Below are 18095 nucleotides of genomic sequence, written 5' to 3'. Positions count from 1 at the left end.
CAATTGACAAGGTTCTCCCCAATCCCTGTGATTCCTTCTGATTAATCCTCATAGAGCATTCGGGCTTTAAGGTGACCGAAGCTGTCCACACTTAAAGCACAACAATTTGCAAAAGGAGGTTGATGACAGATGAGGAGCCTTATTGGAGAGCTCATTGTGCATGAGCTCAGAATAGATGCGATGAATTCAGGATTATCATTGCAGATAACTTTCTGATGCAGGTGGTAAAGGAACCGACACGGGGTGGGGCGTTGCTGGACCTTATTCTCACCAATAATGAAGGACTTGTTAAGGAAGTAAAAGTTGGGGCAGCTTGGATGTAGTGACATGAGATGGTGAGTTCGAGATCCTGAGTGGAGGAAGCAAAGCAAAAAAGTAGGATTGCAACCCTGGACTTCAGGAGAGCCAACTTTGATCTCCTTCTGGACCTACTTGGCGGCTTCCCGTGGGCCAGGGTGCTAGAAGGCAAGGGGCCTGTGAGAGCTGGTTAAGCGTTTAAACGGTTCTTCTTCCAAGCTCAGGTTCGGTGCGTCCCTGTGACTAAGAAATATGTAAAAGGTGCAAGGAGACCTGCGTGATGAGTAAGGAGCTCATGTGCAAGCTCGCGGAAAGAAGAAAGTATCATATATGTGGAAGAAGGGTCTGACCACTTGGGAACAATAACGAATGTAGTCGGACTGCAGAGATGCGACCAGGAAGACCAAAGCCCACTTGGAGTTGAATCTAGCTAAGGAGATAAGAAAATAAAAAAGGTTTTTTAATATGTTAACAGCAAAAGGAAGGCAGGGAGAATGTGGGCCCCATACTAAGTGAGGGGGGCGCTCTGGTAACAGGGGATGCTGAGAAGGCGGAAATCCTGAATGCCTCTTCGCTTCTGTCTTTAGTGAAAGGGCTCTTCTCTCAGAATCCGCGGACCCTGGAGGTTGATGAGAGATCCGGGGAATGGGAGATTTCCCTTTAGTCAGAAAGAGGTGTCCGTGATGCCTAGGAAACATTAAGGTCCATAAATCCATGGGACCTGATGGGGTGCATCCGCGGGTGCTGAGAGAGCTGGCGGAGGTCATTCGCAGCCGCTCTCTGTAATTCTTTCAGAGGTCTTGGAGAACTGGGGAGGTGCCTGAAGACTGGAGGACGGCAGTGTCACTCCAGTCTTCAAAAGGGCAAGAAAGAAGACCTGGGTAACTATAGGTCAGTCAGCCTCACCTCCTGTCCTAAGAGAAGGAGACTGGAACAGCTTGTGCTGGATGCCATCTCAGACGCGCTGGGTGATAAGGAGGGTTATCAGGAGAACGCCAGCATGGGTTCACCAAGGGGCAGATCGTGCTCGACAACCTGGTGGCCTTTATGAAGATTGTCACTAGCTGGGTGGACAGGGGGAGGGTGGTAGATGTAGTCTACCTTGATTTCAGTAAGGCTTTTGATACTGTCCCCATGACATCCTTATAACAAAGCTGAGAAGTATGGGATAGATGAGTGGACGGTGAAAGTGGGTCGAGAATTGGCTGACTGGAAGAGTGCAGAGGGTTGTCATTGGCGGTGCGGTGTCCTGGCTGGAGGCCTGTAACAAGCGGCGACCCCAGGGGTCTGTGCTGGGTCCGGTCTTGTTCAACATCTTCATCAATGACCTTGATGAGGGGATAGAGACCACCCTCAGCATGTTTGCTGATGACACGAAGTTGGGAGGATTGGCTTGACACGCCTGAAGGCTGTGCTGCATTCAGCGAGACCTGGACAGGCTAGAGTGGGCGTAAGAAACCGGATGACGGTTTTAACAAAGCAAGTGTAGAGTTTGCACCTGGGTAAGAAAACATGCCACCCAGTACAGGCTGGGGAAGAGCTGCTGGAGAGGAGCTCTGCTGAGAGGGACCTGGGCGTCCTGGTGGACGACAGATTGACCATGAGCCAGCAGTGTGCCCTTGTAGCCAAAAAGCCAATGGCATACTGGGGTGTATTAAAAAAGTATGTGTGTCCAGCAGGTCAAAGGAGGTGATCCCTCCCCTCTACTCTGCCTGGTGAGGCTCATCTGGAATACTGTGTCCAGTTCTGGCTCCCCAGTAAAAAAGACAGGGATCTCTTGGAAAGAGTCCAGTGGAGGGCCACTAAGATGGTGAAGGGCCTGGAGCATCTCCCCTATGAGGAGAGCCTTAGACTTAGGGAACTGGGTCTGTTTAGCCTTGAAAAAATAAGGGGGGGATTTGATCCAGGTTTATAAATACCTGAGGTGTGGGAGCCATAGTGGTGAGTCTGATCTCTTTTCAGTAGTGTGTGGGGATAGGACTAGGGGTAATGGGATGAAAGTACAGCAATAGGAAGTTCCGCACGAATGTGCGGAAAAACTTCTTTACAGTGAGGGTGACGGAGCACTGGAACAGGCTGCCCAGGGAGGTGGTGGAGTCTCCTTCTCTGGAGATATTTAAGACCCGCCTGGACGCCTTCCTGTGTGACATGGTTGGTGTAGGGAGCCTGCTTTGGCAGGGGGGTTGGACTCAATGATCTCTAGAGGCCCCTTCCAACCCCTACAATTCTGTGATTCTGTGATTCTGTTATTTGATAAGATCATCGTTCAGACAGCCAGGCATGAGCTTGTGTCACACAGACTCCACATGCTGCCCCCTGGCCGGACACCACACGCTATGGGGCTGCCTGCTGGTTTGCTCCACACTGGGGCTGCATCACCCAGCCCTGCAATACACTTGTTTAGAGCTGTAAGTTAAGAGTTTGTACTGCCTTTATAGCTTCGATTATGTATTCAAGCTTCTCCAACTTTCAAGTACTGAGGAGAAAGGCTGCTGTGTGTCTTAGTGCTTATTTGTTCTCTATAGGTATCAGCGTTACCCTGTTGACAGCGTGAGGATCATAGTTCCACCATCTGTGCACCTGAAGCAGGTGATGTGAACTTTATCTTCTAGACAGGCTCTGAAAGCTGGGGCTGTTCTGCACCTGCTGCCTTCTCAGAAATGTATGGAATGTTTATAGGTTCTCTGCATCGTCCAAATACAGAAGTTGCTTTGTATCCAAAACGAATAAGAAAACCCTGGTGCTGTCCATTTAGGAAGGAGCTTCAAAAGGTGCAGCTGTACTGCACACACTGAGCTGTCGTTGTCCTCTGCATGAGCCCATGGGTTGCACATAGCTCAGCATATGCTCAGTAACACACATGCTGTCGCATGGGGGTTTGGTCTTCAGCTCATGAAGAGGTGTGTGTGGGTGGTGGAGCAGGATCAGAACCAGGGCAGGCTGATGCATGGTGCCTGAGGGTTCTGTGAGGGCAGGGTGCTGCCTGGGAGTCAGAGCTGGAATTTGGATTCAAAATAATTGGTTTGCTTGCTTCAATTTGCTAAAATTGTGTTTCCCTGGTTCCTGTTACTAATCTGTGTGTGGTTGTTTTACACCGCAGTGAACACGGGTATTTACAGAGAACGGGGAAGGAACCATCCATCGTTTGTGTCCGTGTAGCAGAGCGTGTGGTGGTGATGCTTGGCTTTCAAGGCAGAGTGATGATTCACCTTGCTGATCCAGCTTCCAAACCTGCTTTTAGGTCTGAGGTGAAGATCACTTGGACTCCAAACGAGTGTGTTTGTTGGCTTGGCAGCTGCCAGGCCCCAACTGCACAGGCGAGCAGAGCAGAGCTGTAAGTTGGTCGCAGGTTGGGAGCAGACGGGCTGCACAGGCTGGTTTGTGCAGAGCCTATTCACACTGTGTGCCACTCAGCAGGGCAGTAACCCACTGGAAACCAAATGCTTTTAATCAGTGGATTCATTGCTATTAAAATGTAGAGGAACGTGTGCTATGAAAAACAATGTGAAAATAAAACACCCCACAAAACACTAAAAAAACCCAACTGTATAAGATCAGGCACCGCAGAGACCTGAGCCATGTGGTCTTTGCACTCTTAAAGCAACACACTCGTTTTGAATGTATGAGGGGTATCTGCACGGCACTGCTGGCCTGAGCCCCAGTTAGCTGAGCTCAGAGCCTGAGCTTGAGAGCTGTGTGCTGTCATGGTTTACCCTGGTGTGGCTGGGAAGCCTGGTTTCACCAGCAGGCCATGGGCGGGTTTTGTTGCAGGGCTCCGGGAGGCGTTCCTAGACTCTGGGGTGGTAGTTGTGTGGTGTGAGACTGCCAGGCTACGTGTCTGCCTAAAGCAGTCAGGGTACTATAGGAAATCATTTCCAGCAGATCTCTTTAGCTATTCTGCAGTATGGAATTCTGTTGCAAAAAGCTTTAAGGAAAGATTTTCTTCTCTAGGCCTGTCGAGTTTGGTTTTGCTGGAGATTCTTTGCTGTGATTCCTCCTTGAAAAATGAAGCTGAGTCTGTCCTTGTCGCTTGTTCTGAATAATGGAAGAACTTGGGTTTTGTTTAATCCAGCTCGTTCTGCAAACTTCGTTTGTATTTGGTTTAAGGAAACCGAGTCATCAGCCCTACATGCTGCACATTCCGTGTTTAGCCTTGTAAATAGATGCTGTGCAGATCCAATAGCTCTGACTGCACTTCTGAGATAATCACAGCCTCTCACTTTGTTCCTTTTTTAACCAAGCAAAACCAGACTAAAGCTTCTTATAGAAGGTGTAGTTTGGGGTTGTAGAAGTCTTGTAGATGTTGGTCAGTTTAGCTGTGTATGTATTACAAATAATAATAATAGGTTTTCAGCAACTCATGTTTTGAAAACATACGTAGAGGCCTCTGGTGGGAAGAAATGGAGGAGGGGCTGTGCTGAGTTGGATGCCAAGGTGAAGATGCAGAAGCAGAGGGATCTCAGCCGGTGTCCCCTTGTTGTGGCTGTTCAAATGACTGCTTTTTTTTGGCATTGCCCAGCCTCCCTACAGCTGTCAGGTGTGGGCAGTGAACAAAGAGCAATCTTTGACTTCTTTCAGAGCCTTGAAGTGTAGGCTGTGCTGCACTGGTATGGGAGACTGCAGTGGTGCTGCAGATGCAGGCTGCCATAGGTGGTGCCTGGGGCTGCTCCCAGGCCTCCTGCAGCAGCTCCAGGGGGAGCGTGTCATCCCCTGGGGCTTGCTTTGCCGCCGAATGCATCTCAGCACCTTGTGTGATCACACCAAATGATACCTGGATGGCAGAGAGACGTTCTGATGGCAGGCAGACAGAACCTACTATGGCTAAGGGAGACTGGCAAAGGAAACCCCAAACCCTGCCCTGAGATGCAGAGCTTCATTTAACAGTGTGCTTCATCCTACAAGTAGTTGGGGTGCACTTTATCTGCATACCATCTTTATTTCCTTTTCAATTTAGTGCCTGTTGCATTGGGTGCTGTACCTTCTCTCAGCAGCATGGCTCATTTGGCAGTTGTGTCAACACATGACATCGTTCTTCCCAGCATCTCCAGGGCTGTTTTAAACATCGGTGGGGAATTGGCTGGACCTGCCAGAGCTGTGGAATTTCATTGACTGTGACCAACAGAAGTTGTGAAGGAGGAAGCTTTAATACAGAGCTCACAGTAAGCTGGTGCTTGATGAGTGCCTTGTGTGATGGTAACAGGCAGCGTGGTATAGGACCCGGCGCAGAAGGCTACGCTGCAAAGAGGTCTTTCCTAATTAATTAACTGTAAAATAAGGAAAAAGTAGCGTTCATCCCAAATTAATGGCAGTGCAGAACTGATGGCATTTATTTTTTAAAGGCTGTTAAAGTGCCTTGATAGCATTCCAACAGTCAGATAGAGAACGGTGCTGGTGGGGCGGGAGGGCTGGGTTCTAATGAAGGTTCTGATGAAGTGCTGGTTGTGCTGCTGTGCGCAGTGCAGAGGGGTAAAGGTTAAAAAGAATCAGAATCTTATCAGAAGTACTTTAGCTTCAGGAGTACTTTGCCTTCAGTGCTCAAGTAATTATTTTTATCCTTTAATAGGTGCATCTGCATGCTATTGTGCCAACGCTGCTGCTTCTCTTGTTAATTACACTCTTTTATGCTTGCTTCACAAGACTAATCTAGCAGCTTGTAATAATTAAGGCCATTCTGATCAAACATGGTAAGAGGAAAAACTATCTCCTTCCACCCTGAAAGCAAAACCCAGCACGAGCAATTGGATGCCAGAGCACAGGCCGTGTGTGTGCCTGTGTACACTGGACATGTACTTGGGGCATCCTATTATGTAAGGATGGCTGGGTGCTGTTGAACACAATGATACCCTGTTACAAACAAATATTGATCTGCGTTTGCTGCCCTCTGAGCAAAGGGCTGTTAGGAATTGGTCCTGCCATTGGCTTCGGGCACTGTAACTCGGGTTCAGTGTTTGTGATTCCTTCCAACAGCAGACACTAAGTGTAAGTGTTCTGTAGTTTGCTGCTATCAAAATCAGATCGTAGGCTTGGTGGAAAAATATGCATCTTTCCTGGCCAGTGTTATCTGTCCCCACTGAAAACAAACTTGCAAAACGAGCTAACAGCAGATTAGTACCTTTTATGTCCATCTCTCACAAATTATATTTGGAGAGTTCTGTAATCAAAATGCCATGCCAAATATTTCCCGTAATGGTCAAACTGAATCCCAGAAGACCTTGATTCTTGCTCAGCCTGCATTGCAGTCAGTGCAGTTTGTGGCACACGAGGTGAGGGTCTGATGGCGTGTAGTGCCTTCCAGTCTGTGGGATGGATTTGGTAGATGTGGGTGTGGAGAAGTCCAGATCTAATTTTGCTTAGGGTTTTTTTTTTTCCTCAGTTGTTTTAATGGGGGAATGGAAGGTAGCAGAATTGTGGCTTCCACCTGACAGGAAAAGCAGGCATGCTTCTAACTTATAGATGTTGTATTAATCTGTCCTTTCTAATCTCCTTTTATTTACTTAATTTGTAGGGCAGTGACGAAGCCCTTTCCTGAGCCACATGCTTTGAAATCATAACATTCTCCATTGCTTTGCTGAGTAACTTTCGCTTATCGCTTGTAGATAGTACAGTAAATATTACCATAAGTACCCTGTCTTGTGTTGCGAAGCACACAGAAAAGTGCTGGGGCTCAGTACTGGGCTATCTTAAAGCCAGTGGGCTCCAAGGGAAGAAAAATGCTGCTTGTGCAGTAGAGGATAGCAGTGTTATCTTTGAGAGCTGGCTGTTGGTATTTGTTCAGCTTGTTTGATTTTGGAACAATTTCTCAGTTTACAGGGTTTGCTTACAGAAAAAATACTGAATCCGATCCTCAAGGAGGAAGCTTTATTTGCTTGTCCTGGTGGTTAATGAGCAGCCTGGGTTTACGATGTGTGGGAGGGGAGACGCCTGCAGGATCAAATCTTACTGAACTGCTTTAAATCGGCAAAGAGAATGATTTGGGCTTGGCCGTTTTCTAGCAGTGAGGCATTGCTAGTAACCTGAACTGCAGATTTCCTCCCTAAGATGTGAGCTGGGCTTTTTCTGTTGTGTGTGCATTGATGTAGAGGAGCAATGAACAGATTCTGGGAGAGAACATCATTCATGGCTTCCTTTGTAAATCACTTCCGTGAAGATACTTCTCAATGGTCGGATTTGTCATTTGCTTGAAGAAAACCCCTTGAGAAAAATGACTTTGTGTTTATTTCAGTTAAGCATGTGATGTTCAATGGGAAAGCTCATCCTTCAGGATACTTTCTGCTCTCCGCTCCTCTCCCCATTCCTTCTTGCCAGTTTTCCTGTCTCCATGCTGTGATTTCTTTCTATGTAGGCAGCGCACCCCTTGAAGCGGATCTCTCAGATACTTGGAGCTGCAGGAGCAGTGTGCTCAGTACTTAACAAAATAAAGCCCCTAGAAAAAGCCTTGGAGAACCAGGGGGTTCTCTGCACTCCTGTCAGCGTGGCTCCAACTTCTCCGTGTGAATGGTGTCTCTCTTTTTCGTGTTAGCGTGTGTATGTTTTGTATTGCTGACAGAAGGAGTCCTTCAGAACTGGGAAGTAAATCCAGTCCTGGTGTCAACAGCTCGTATGCAGCAGCTCCCACCCGAGAGCTGCACTGTGGCACCAGCTGGCTCTGACAGCTGATGTGAAGCAAAGCCGTGGTGCAGATTGACGTGATCTGGAAGAATCAGACACGGTGTAAGGCCCGTTACCAGCCTGGTGCACATGCCAGTGTAGTAGGAGAGGGTTGCTTGTGTTTGACTGCACTTCTGATGCCAGAATGTACAGGATAAAACCAGGAAGAGGAGAAGAGGCTTGTTGTTATCTGAGCTGGAGCTGCAGGAAAGGACAGGGCTTAGGTAGCATCCTCAGCTTCGTTCCCAGGGTCTCTGGTGGGCTATGTATCTGCTGGCTGCCTGCCTGCACAATTGGGTATTACTAGAAGCTCCCTGGTGGGCTGGTGCCTGTACCACTGGCAGTGTCTGTAAGGGGTGGTAATGTCTCTGCTTTTGTCTCTTCCTTTTCCCTCTGTCCTCCAGATCAAACCTCGTCCGTTTTAGGGTCTTGCTGTGGGGCAGGTGGATGATGGAAAAGGGCTGAACAGCTTTTCTCCATTACCCAATTCTTACCTTCTTCCTGTGCCCATAAACTACAGCTGCTCTGAGATGGGTGTCGCGGGCTGTTAGGTCTATTTGTTTGTTTGTTTTTCCTGCTAATTTGGGAAGTTAATTCTAGGTGCAGGTGTTCTTCTGATGAAAGCTTGTGGAAACTTGCTCTTCAAGTCTGCTAGCAGATCCAGAGAGTATGGAAAGACTGCATCAAGAATGTCTGTCCCTTGTGCATGCTTAGTAGCCAGTTCTGACATACACCCGAGCATGCCAGGGCTGAAAGAGGGAGAATACATATAAGAATAGCAAATAGGATCTGGTGTCCCTATGTCATGCATGGCACCTGGCCTTTATCTGCTTTATTTTTTTGTCTTTCAGAATAACTTTAGTTTTGGTGGTATTTAAATGTAAATTATAAATGATCTATGAGCTCTATTGCAGCCTGTAGAAATGATGAATGCATCAGTGTGAAAGTATGTAATATGGTAGCCAGCACTTCAGTGCTTCAGATGAGCTCTCAGCCTGATAAAGCAGTTAGCTGCTCATTAGAAGAGTGGCTAATAGAGTCTCTGCAATTCTGGGCACTTGCGTGGATGCTATTTGGATTCATCTTATGATATGTTCAGAGCATTCCCTAAATCTTCACTTTTTCTTTAGCATATTTCCCTCACCTAACTGTGATTTCTGAACAGAAAACACTCTGCTGTCGGCTTTAGGGATGCAGAATTATTGCAGCACAGTGTCTCAATAATCATAGTGGTAAGCAGAGTCCCAGCCTTGTCACTTCTACATGGAGATACGAACTCTGTTGGAAATTGCTGGCAGTCAGGCCTGCTGATGGAAGTTGTGTCATCAGGCAGGAAAAAACGAGGAGCGGAAGGTCGGGAGCTTCCGTAAGAGCGATGATGGGTCTGGGAGTGGGATCAGAAGTGCAGTTACAGGGTGGGAAGTGAATCATGGGGTCAGAACATAAAAATCAAGTTAGGTCCACGTCAAAAGTCACTTGGGGACAATTGTAGAACTAATAAGGAAGAACTAATATGACTTTCAGCTATTAACAAGAACTAACAACTATGTTTAAAGAGAAAACTGTGTACTGGAAGTGCCCCCCATTGAGTTTCTGTGTATGCTCATTGCAAGTATGAGATCAAATAGTGGCTTGGAGAGCTGTGCTAGGCTTCAGTGTGCTTGTCATTTGGAGCTGAAGTTGAGGGAGCTCTGATTTTTCTGTCTGTGGTCGTCTAAAGAGATTTCAATATGTGATGCTGCACTTTGTTCTCTTGATGTTTGAGGTATTTGAGTAGGAAAAATATCTTTTGGGGATGTAAAAAATGGAATGTTAGCATTGCTGCTTAGCAGAGCCTTGTCAGTCTATCTCGTAGCAGTTCAAGAAAGAGCTTGCATTGATACATGTTTTGAGTGCTGGATTGTTTCAGGGGCGTCTCTGAAGAGGCTACATTTGCAGGAGTGAATGGTGGGCTATGTCCTGTTCTCAGCCCTGTGGAGAGATGCCTGCAGGCAAGGAATGCAGGAGGGATGGAACATGAGTGTGCTGACTGGAGGACAGGCTCTTTCTGTAAACACAATGCTAATTTTCCTGCTAAATTACTTGATTCTGAGAGTGCTTTTAGAGAAGCTATTTTGAAGAGATAATGGCATTCTGAGAGGATACATTATGTACTGCAAGAGCTTTAATATAAGCTGTTTTCATATTGATTTCTTTGTAATTCAAGCTGTATTTCCTTTTCCTCAACAGGCAGCCAGATAAACTAGTGGTGGTTTGGACAAGAAGGAGCCGAAGAAAATCCTCTAAGGTTAGTTGATCGTTCAGTACCTTCCCACTGTGGTGGCCAGCAGAGTCAGCTGTTTGAGGGACTCATCTCTTGAGTGGGGGGAGCAGCAGAATAAATGAGGAATAATTGCATTTTCTTCTAACTCGGTATAGCTTTAAGGTTCTGCATAAGCTGCTGTTGATGTCAGCACTGATTGATGGAAACACTTAACTCTGATTTCTGCTTGAGTTATTTGTTTAGCATGAGTGCATCACATCAGTTCAATTTCGGTTATTAATTGCTAGACTAAATTAAAAAGAATGTTTCACTACTAAAAGTGTCTTAAAATAATTAAAAAATAGGAAGAATTTCACAGCCCCGCAAGAGATAAAATGTGAATAAGAGGCTATTTCACAAATAGAAAACGCAGGAAGTCAAAAAGAATATGAGTGTCTCTCTCAGCTCTGTATGGTAACTTCCAGTTCAGTTTTAACATGGAACTCCCACAAACACTGAGGAAGTCTGTGAATTTGTGTTTAATGCTGATGACATAAAATTTGTGTTGTGCTGAGCTGTTTTTTGTCTGTGTAACGTTTTACAAGCAGAGTAGCTCTCACTTCTTGGAACTTTGGTTTTCTTCCTGCAGTGATGAATGTGGAAGTGTTATTAGGGTACTGTCTCTGTTGGAAGGTGGTTAGTTAGTGTAGACTGCTGTGGCGGTGAGATGCTGATATCCTGTCTGGAGTCTCCTTTGGGCCTGGGGAGAGGGGGGAGACGAGATGGATGGTCTGTTTTTGTGGCTCTATTTCTGTAGAAAGTTAAGCTACAAACAAATGCCCCCCACTTGCACCTTGACTGAAACAAACAGCAGAGATTTCTAAACCTCGGCTGTGTCTAACATGGCCGTGTCTTGTGTAGTGTTATATTATCAACTTATAGGAGTGAAATCATCTGTTAATCCTAGCTGTCAGTTGTTGTAGTGCAGAGGAAGGTGGGGAATCTATTGCATGTATACAGTGAGGAATCAAAGGTTTTTTGGACGCTGTTCATGTTAGAGGACTTATTTTGTCAACTCATGTCCTGTGGAGCAGGGCTGTCCTCTGTCTGCCCAGATACTGCTAAGTGAGAGGGCAGAAGCTTGAATGAGCTGGAGGAATGATGAGTCCCAACTCCAGGCAGGCCTACAGGGCAAAGAAGGGCTGTGTGCTGATCTATGCCCTCCATACTACCCATAGCTGTTGCCTTTCACCCTGTTCAGGCCTGTGGCCTGTGATCTTGTCAAGAAGAGGAAGTTTGGGAACAATTCCTTAATATTTTGGTTAAACAGAGACTGTCAGAGCTTGTGTGTGTAACTTTATGATATCCCCAAGAACTGTGACAGTGGAGAGAGGACACCTGTAACACAGAATGTATCTTGAAATATTCACTGAAGAATCTTAATGTTTAGAAAACACAGTATGTGGTTTCCTACCCTGCTTAGGAGATGTTTCTTTCTTTTTCTGGTTGTTGTGTGTTTTTGCTATGTTTGGTCTTTTAAACAGAAGTCTAAATTACTTTAAGGTTTGTCTCCTAAAGCCGTATTATTGGCTGAAAATGACTTTACAACCGAATGCCTATTCCAATGTGTGCATCCTGACTTCTGCTTTAGAGTATGAAAAACCAAAGGTATTATGTAGTGAGTAAACACAGAGGTGTGAACTTAGTCTGGCACCTTTTCCAAGATAACTGTTCTTGTTCTAGTTGGACTGTCTGCCTGTCATTGAAGGATAAAGCGGCTCCGGTTACATTGAAGTTACAGCATGATGTGTATCAGGGTAGTAACTTCTGATGTAAATATCCGTTGTGGTTTTTCTGCTTGATTCAGTAGCACAGAGAGAGAAAAGGTATTGCAGAACAGAAAATTCAATATTTACACAAGCACCGCAGTGCTGAGAAACCAAGTGAAAAGCAGGATATTTGTCCTTGCATTTGGTTTGCTGAGATTTAGGAGATGCTCAGAAACAGAAGGTCTAATAAAATCCAGCGGGGCTTTGTAAGGGGGTGGGTTTTTGCCTGTGCTGTTACAACATGGCTGTGTGGGCTCCAACAGCAGCATTTCACTGACCTAAGGTTTCTTAACCCTAGCTCAGCTTTTGGGCTGAGGTTATTTCAGCTGGGCCATAAATGTAAATATCCATTCTCTTCCTAACCACAAGCAGATGCATTTCTCAGGTAAGGTGGTAGATCTGTCTGGGACTTGGAGTCTCTCTCTTTCAACTCATTAGTTCCTGCCTGGTAATAGCCCACAAAGGTACTTCAAAGAGGTTGAGTGGCACTGAGGCCTTAACAAAGGGTGGATTTAATTCTAAAGCGTAGGATGTTGATACGGTCTGAGCTACTTGGGTCCAAGACTGCAGATCAATAACTGTTCTTGATCTCTTGGTCATCCTGCCAGTAAAATACTTTATTCAATGTGTTTATTTCATCTAATTACCTTCTTGGAAGCAAATCAAATGAGTATTTCCTCTTTGTTTTTGACAGACCTTGGGCTTAAAGAGTACCAAGCATTAGTAATGTTCTGTTTTTAAGCTTCTTTGAGAAGGAGGTGGAAAGGAATGAGGTTTTACAATAAAGATGCTGCAGAGACTTCTTTTATGACCTTTTGGTATAGCTAGAGATAGTGAAGGATGTTTGTAACAGATCAATCTCAGACTTGCAGAATGCTCAAGGTTAGAAGGTACTCCTGCAGGTCACCTTGTCCAGCAGCAGGGCCGAACAGAGCAGGATGCCCAGGGTTGTGTCCAGGTGACTGCTGAAGGTGTCCAAAGGTGACACCCCACTGCCTTTGGGTCCCCATGCCAGTGCTCTATCACCTGCACTGCACAGAACTGCTGCCTGGTGGTTAGGAGGAGCCTTCTGTGGTCCAGAATGTGTTCTTATCCTCTCACTGGGTGCCACTGAACAGAGCCTGGCTCTGACTTCTTTGCTGCCTTGCTTTAGAGATTTCGAATGCGTATTGATGAGAAGCCATTGAGCATCCCCTTTTGTAGGCTGAGCTGGGACTGCCAAGTCTCTCCTCTTCTGAGGGTTGTTCTCGTCCCCTCATCATCTTGGTGGGCCTATGCTGGATTCTGAAGGAAGGAAAGTCTTTGTTCTGGTGTAGAATGAGAGAAAATGTGTTGTAAATATGTTTACCTTTATTTAATTGAGATGCTCTTGAATTTGCAGGCTTTGAACTCAGAAATTTCAATTTGAAGAGTTGTAGCCGTGATGTGGAGGAGGTACCTTCTGCTGTTCCTGTGAACACATGCAGACTTGCGCTTCCATTACACCCTCCTGAAGGATCAGATTTGCGCTTGCTTCTTGAGAGCCTGCAGAATTATTCTTCAAAGATACTTTGTGATCAGAGTGGAGAGAAAGTGTCTTTCCTGTGATTTCAGCACCTGTGCTGCAGCTTTCTCAAAAGCTGTTCACCAAGAGGAGGAGGAACAACTCCATGAACAGGGAAGGGACTTCAACAGGGAGAGCGGAGCCAGGAGAAGCAGAGGGACAGGGAGTATAGGGGATCTGTGTGTAGGGAGTAGGAAGGATCCCTTGTCCACAAGAGCTGCCCACCCAGCTTTCTGAGGACTTGCTATCAGTAAAGCAACAGTGGGACCACCTGTTTTGCTGTCCTTGGCCATCTGTTGCCTTTCCTGGCTCCTTCATTGCCAAGTGCCAGTCCTCGCTCTGAGCTCTTTCACTGACTGCTGTTACAAAGGCACTTTGTGGCTCCAGCATGCTGGTGACTGCCTGCCACCAGTGCAGTTTGGTTATAGCACTCCTGAGCCTTTGGGCTTACTAGTAAATTAGGGAAGTTATGTAGGGTTGCAAATGCAAGCACTCAGAATTAGCGTGAGTCATTCTTATAGCTGGCACATAGTCTTTTAGGCATGCGATGTACCCTTTAATAAGGCAACTGCAAATTGTTTTCTATAGCATTGCTTCCTCGTTAAGCTGAGAATAGTTAGAGAGAACACAGACATTGAGCAGTGAGTGAAACCGCTTACTTGGTGAGGAAGTTGGGGGTGTTTGTTGAAGGAGGTGTAGGAAATGAACAAAAAAGGCTGCCTCACCGCGATGTGATAAAATGCTGCCTTGAGGAATTGGCTTTTGTCACACCGACATAGTCATCTACACAGTTTTGGCTGAGGCCAGGCAGAAGGTTGAGTCTAGATTTGATGTACTTGTCCATTTAGTGGGTGTCTGGGGCATAGTGACTGACTTGCAGCAGAGTTGAGCAGCCATCATTGCAGCTGAAGTAAGAGAAGTCTAAGTGTTGGAAAACAAAAGAGAAGATGGTTTCATGCTTAATCATCATGAAGTATGGTCCTAGCTGATTTAAGAATGCGCAAAATCAGTGGGAACTGGCTATTTTTATCTCTGCTTGTAAATTGGGGACTAAAATACCATCCTGCTCTCCAGGGACCCCATAAAATTAAAATTTGGTGATGTTTGGAGGTGCAGTGGCTGAAAGGGATGGATGTCCCACAAAAACCATGAGGAAACATAACTCTCAGCTCAGTTTTAAATAGAGATGAGGCTTGAAACTACACAAAGGGGTGATGAAAACTGCTTCTTAACTAACTGAGCATCCTCTGCCACGGGAAGCAAATAAGGCAAGGTCTGGGGAAAGGGAACATGAGTCATGTGTTCAGTGAGTGTGTCATGAGTGCGTGTGAGTCACATGAAGCTTGAACAGCAAGCCTGCTGCTAGCAAACTTGTTTTCTACAGACCAGCTATTGCTCATTTTCTGAGATTAGCAGCTGTTCTGTAGCTTTTAGCAGTAATAGACGGATGCATAATAACATTTGTAACAGGTGTGTGCTGATGAATTGAAGGTGTTCATGGGAAGGTCTGTTGGAGGAGTGCTGGACATTCTCATTATCTGGCCCTGAAAGCTGCTCAATTCAGTCTCTTTTTGAAGATTCTTTCTGGAACCAGAGACCCAAACCACAGGAGTGCCTCATTTGTCTTCCCAGATCAACCAGAGCAGAATGGTTGAGATGTTCCAGATGGATGTGTAGATAAGGAAGTAAGCTGTGCAGATTGTGACTGTCATCATCTTGGAGGAAAAAAAAATATGGAGAAAGAACTGGGTAGCCTGAAGTACCCGTGAGAGTCTGTAGGATCAGCTCCATGTGCTTTCTTAAGCAGCTTTACTCCTCGTCAGGCCTCTGCTTTGTGCCAAGCAATGCAGTAAGCTGGACGATCAGTCATGGTCCAAATCTATTTATAGGGTGTTTCAGCAACCCCTCCTGTAGCTCCTGTTTCCTTATTTAAACTAGCCCTCACTCTATGTCTTTTCCTCTTGTTTTCCCTGGCAGAAAAAAGGAGTGGTTGTTTTTCTCCTGGAAACTCAGCAAAGCATTTCTGCTGTAGGCCTCGGCTCTCACCCCCCAGGTTTGGGAGCTGCTGGAGGGAAGGGCTGTGCAGGAGGCATTCATGGGCCAGACCTCTTCTGCCTCCCTGCTGCAGGGATGGGCTGAGAGGGAAGGTGAGTGAGGATGAGGAGGAGATGAGGGAGAAGTCTGCCTGGCCATGCAGTGAGGAGTGGAGCTGGAGGGGGGAGCTGCCTTGGAGTGCTGCAGAGGCGCGTTGGGCTTTCTATGAGCCCTGCCAGAAGCTCAGCACAGGGCTGGAAGTGTTGACAGGCCTGCTCTGGGCAGATGGCCTGATCCTGCTCACATAGCAAAGTGGCTGTGGGGGGGAGGGCTTAAAATGGTGGCGGAACGAATCCGATGCAATTTCAAGAAACTGCACTGTGGATGTCCCTGGCAGGAGAAAAACTGCATTAGAATAACACTCCCCATATTAAGTATTAATTATCGTTGAGTTGTTAGCACTTCCCCTGTGTTTTCCCCCCTTTGTTTTCCCTTTTCCCTTTCCTCTTCCCAACAACCCAGATGTAGTTTCAGTATTACCTTTTTTTGCCGGCTGTTTGTTAGGTACAGTGATTCTTTTTGAAAGCTAAAGGAAGATTTAGTGACATTCAGCTGATCACAGAACGGCTTTACTTTAAAAGCTCATTAGCTGGAACTTGTCTCCTGCTCCTCGCTTCCAGTGATGTGCCTGTTACAGTGACAGAAAATCATGTATATCTGTGTGTGTGTGTATATTTTTATTGCCTGTCACCAGCTCTGCTGGTAGGAGGTAATGCTGATACAGTTCTTGAACTGAAGCTTTGCCTGCACCAGTGAGTGCTCATCTTCCAGTTCATTTTATAAAGGTGATCCTTGGCTGAGCAGGCTGTCAGCATCTGGGCCTCAGAAAGCAGAGGTTTGGCATGTGTCAACATCGGCCAAAACTCTCAGAAAGGTGCTGGTTCCAGAGCCATTAGCTTCATGAAAAGTGGTGTCTGGAAAGAGGAGGAAGGCCCCTCTGCAGAGCAGAAGCTGCTGGTTTTGGTCCATTTTTTGTCCAAATGTTGACACCCAAGGAGAGGAGTCAACTCTTTACAAGGGTAGATAATAGCAGGACAAGGGGAAGTGGTTTTAAGTTGAAGGAGGGAAGACTTGGGTTGGATGTCAGGGCCAAGTTCTTTGCCAGGAGAGTGGTGAGGTGCTGGAACAGGCTGCCCAGAGAGGTTGTGGATGCCCTGTCCCTGGAGGTGTTCAAGGCCAGGCTGGATGGGGCCCTGGGCAGCCGGGTCTAGTATAAGTATTATCCAATGATAATATAATATCCAATGATAATAAATGGCTATACTTAATTGGATTCTGCAGGCACAAAACACAGAAACTTGCTGGAATTTCCTACCTAATAAGACGTCTTTGAGAGCTGGAGATGTAACAAAAAAACAAAGATGGCAAAAGTCTCTGATAAAATCACGAGGGAGTTGGCGATGTTCAGCAAGAGAACAAAGACTTTGGGATGGAAATTGAGTGTGTAGCGCGTCTATGGCTGCGTGGGCAGACAGGGCTCCTTTCTCTGGTGGCTGCTTAGGCTGTGTTGTGCCCACAGCTTCCCCATTCTTCAGCTTCATGGCTCTTCCCAGCTTTTCCACCTCTGCTTCCATCCATCCATCCTGCCTCTTCTGCCCCTGCTGCCTCAGCACTTGCTGTCACCTACAGCTTGACTGCAGAGCTTAGCTTTGTGCAGGCTGGGTGTTAGGAGAGGCTGCCGAGCTGTTTAGGCCTTGAAGGGTTACCTGAGAGGCAAGCCCTACTATTGTTATTACTACAGTACACAGGGAGTTTTAGTCTGAGGATCTGAGGGACAGGAGGATAGATCTGTAGTGAACAGTGATGCTCGAGAGCTTCAAGGAAAAGACAAAAAAAGCCTTGTTAATTGGCTTCAGATACCAGTAGTGAGATTGTTCATTCTTTCCTGATCAAACTTACTGGATTTTTAATAGCACCCTTCCTGTTCAGCAGTCAGTTGTGCATTGGCATCCCTCCCTCACTTGTCCTACAGCATCACAACATGGGTGATGTTAAACATGCTTTCCTCCAAGCTTACTCTGCAACAGAAGAACTCGCAGTTGGCATTTTTCAGGGCTGGCTGTTGTAGTTTCAGTACTGATCCTGTCCTGCATCAATCCAAATTGATGAGTAAAGATAAACGTGTTCTCAGGCTCTTTCGCTGTATTCTTTCTAGGTGCGTGTACCTCAGCCTACTAATCCTAAATGAGAATTTAAGGGTTGTAGCAGCATTCAATCTGTATTATAAATTCTTGCCTTGTGTTTTTTTTGTTTTTTTTTTTGCTTTATCAGGTGCAAAGATACAGTGTACTGCACTTGTCGTGTTTTCTTTAATTAAAACATTCCCTCATCAGAATAAAACCAAAATAAAGCCCAGCTCATTACAGAAGCTCTGTACTTACAGCCTGGGGTTTTGCAGGGCTCTGAGTGTCTCGCTCTGTGCTGTGTGCTTAAAAGCCAGAGC

The 18095-nt window shown here is 46.1% G+C and overlaps 1 protein-coding gene across 16 annotated transcripts in view; it reads left to right on the top strand.

Annotated features, from left to right (window-relative positions):
• Positions 1-18095, top strand: part of EHBP1 (EH domain binding protein 1) — a 185121-nt gene that overhangs the window by 15288 nt on the left and 151738 nt on the right. For all 16 annotated transcript variants that reach the window (XM_015856563.2, XM_032443929.1, XM_015856565.2 and 13 more), the window contains one exon: positions 10174-10231. In XM_015856563.2, the coding sequence (XP_015712049.1) occupies positions 10174-10231 (58 nt within the window). The remainder of the gene's footprint in view (positions 1-10173; positions 10232-18095) is intronic.

The sequence above is a fragment of the Coturnix japonica genome, chromosome 3, assembly GCF_001577835.2.
Source record: "Coturnix japonica isolate 7356 chromosome 3, Coturnix japonica 2.1, whole genome shotgun sequence".
NCBI classification, from domain to species: domain Eukaryota; kingdom Metazoa; phylum Chordata; class Aves; order Galliformes; family Phasianidae; genus Coturnix; species Coturnix japonica.
The sequence above is the reverse complement of the archived record's forward strand: the minus strand, read 5'-3'. Positions and strand labels throughout refer to the sequence as shown.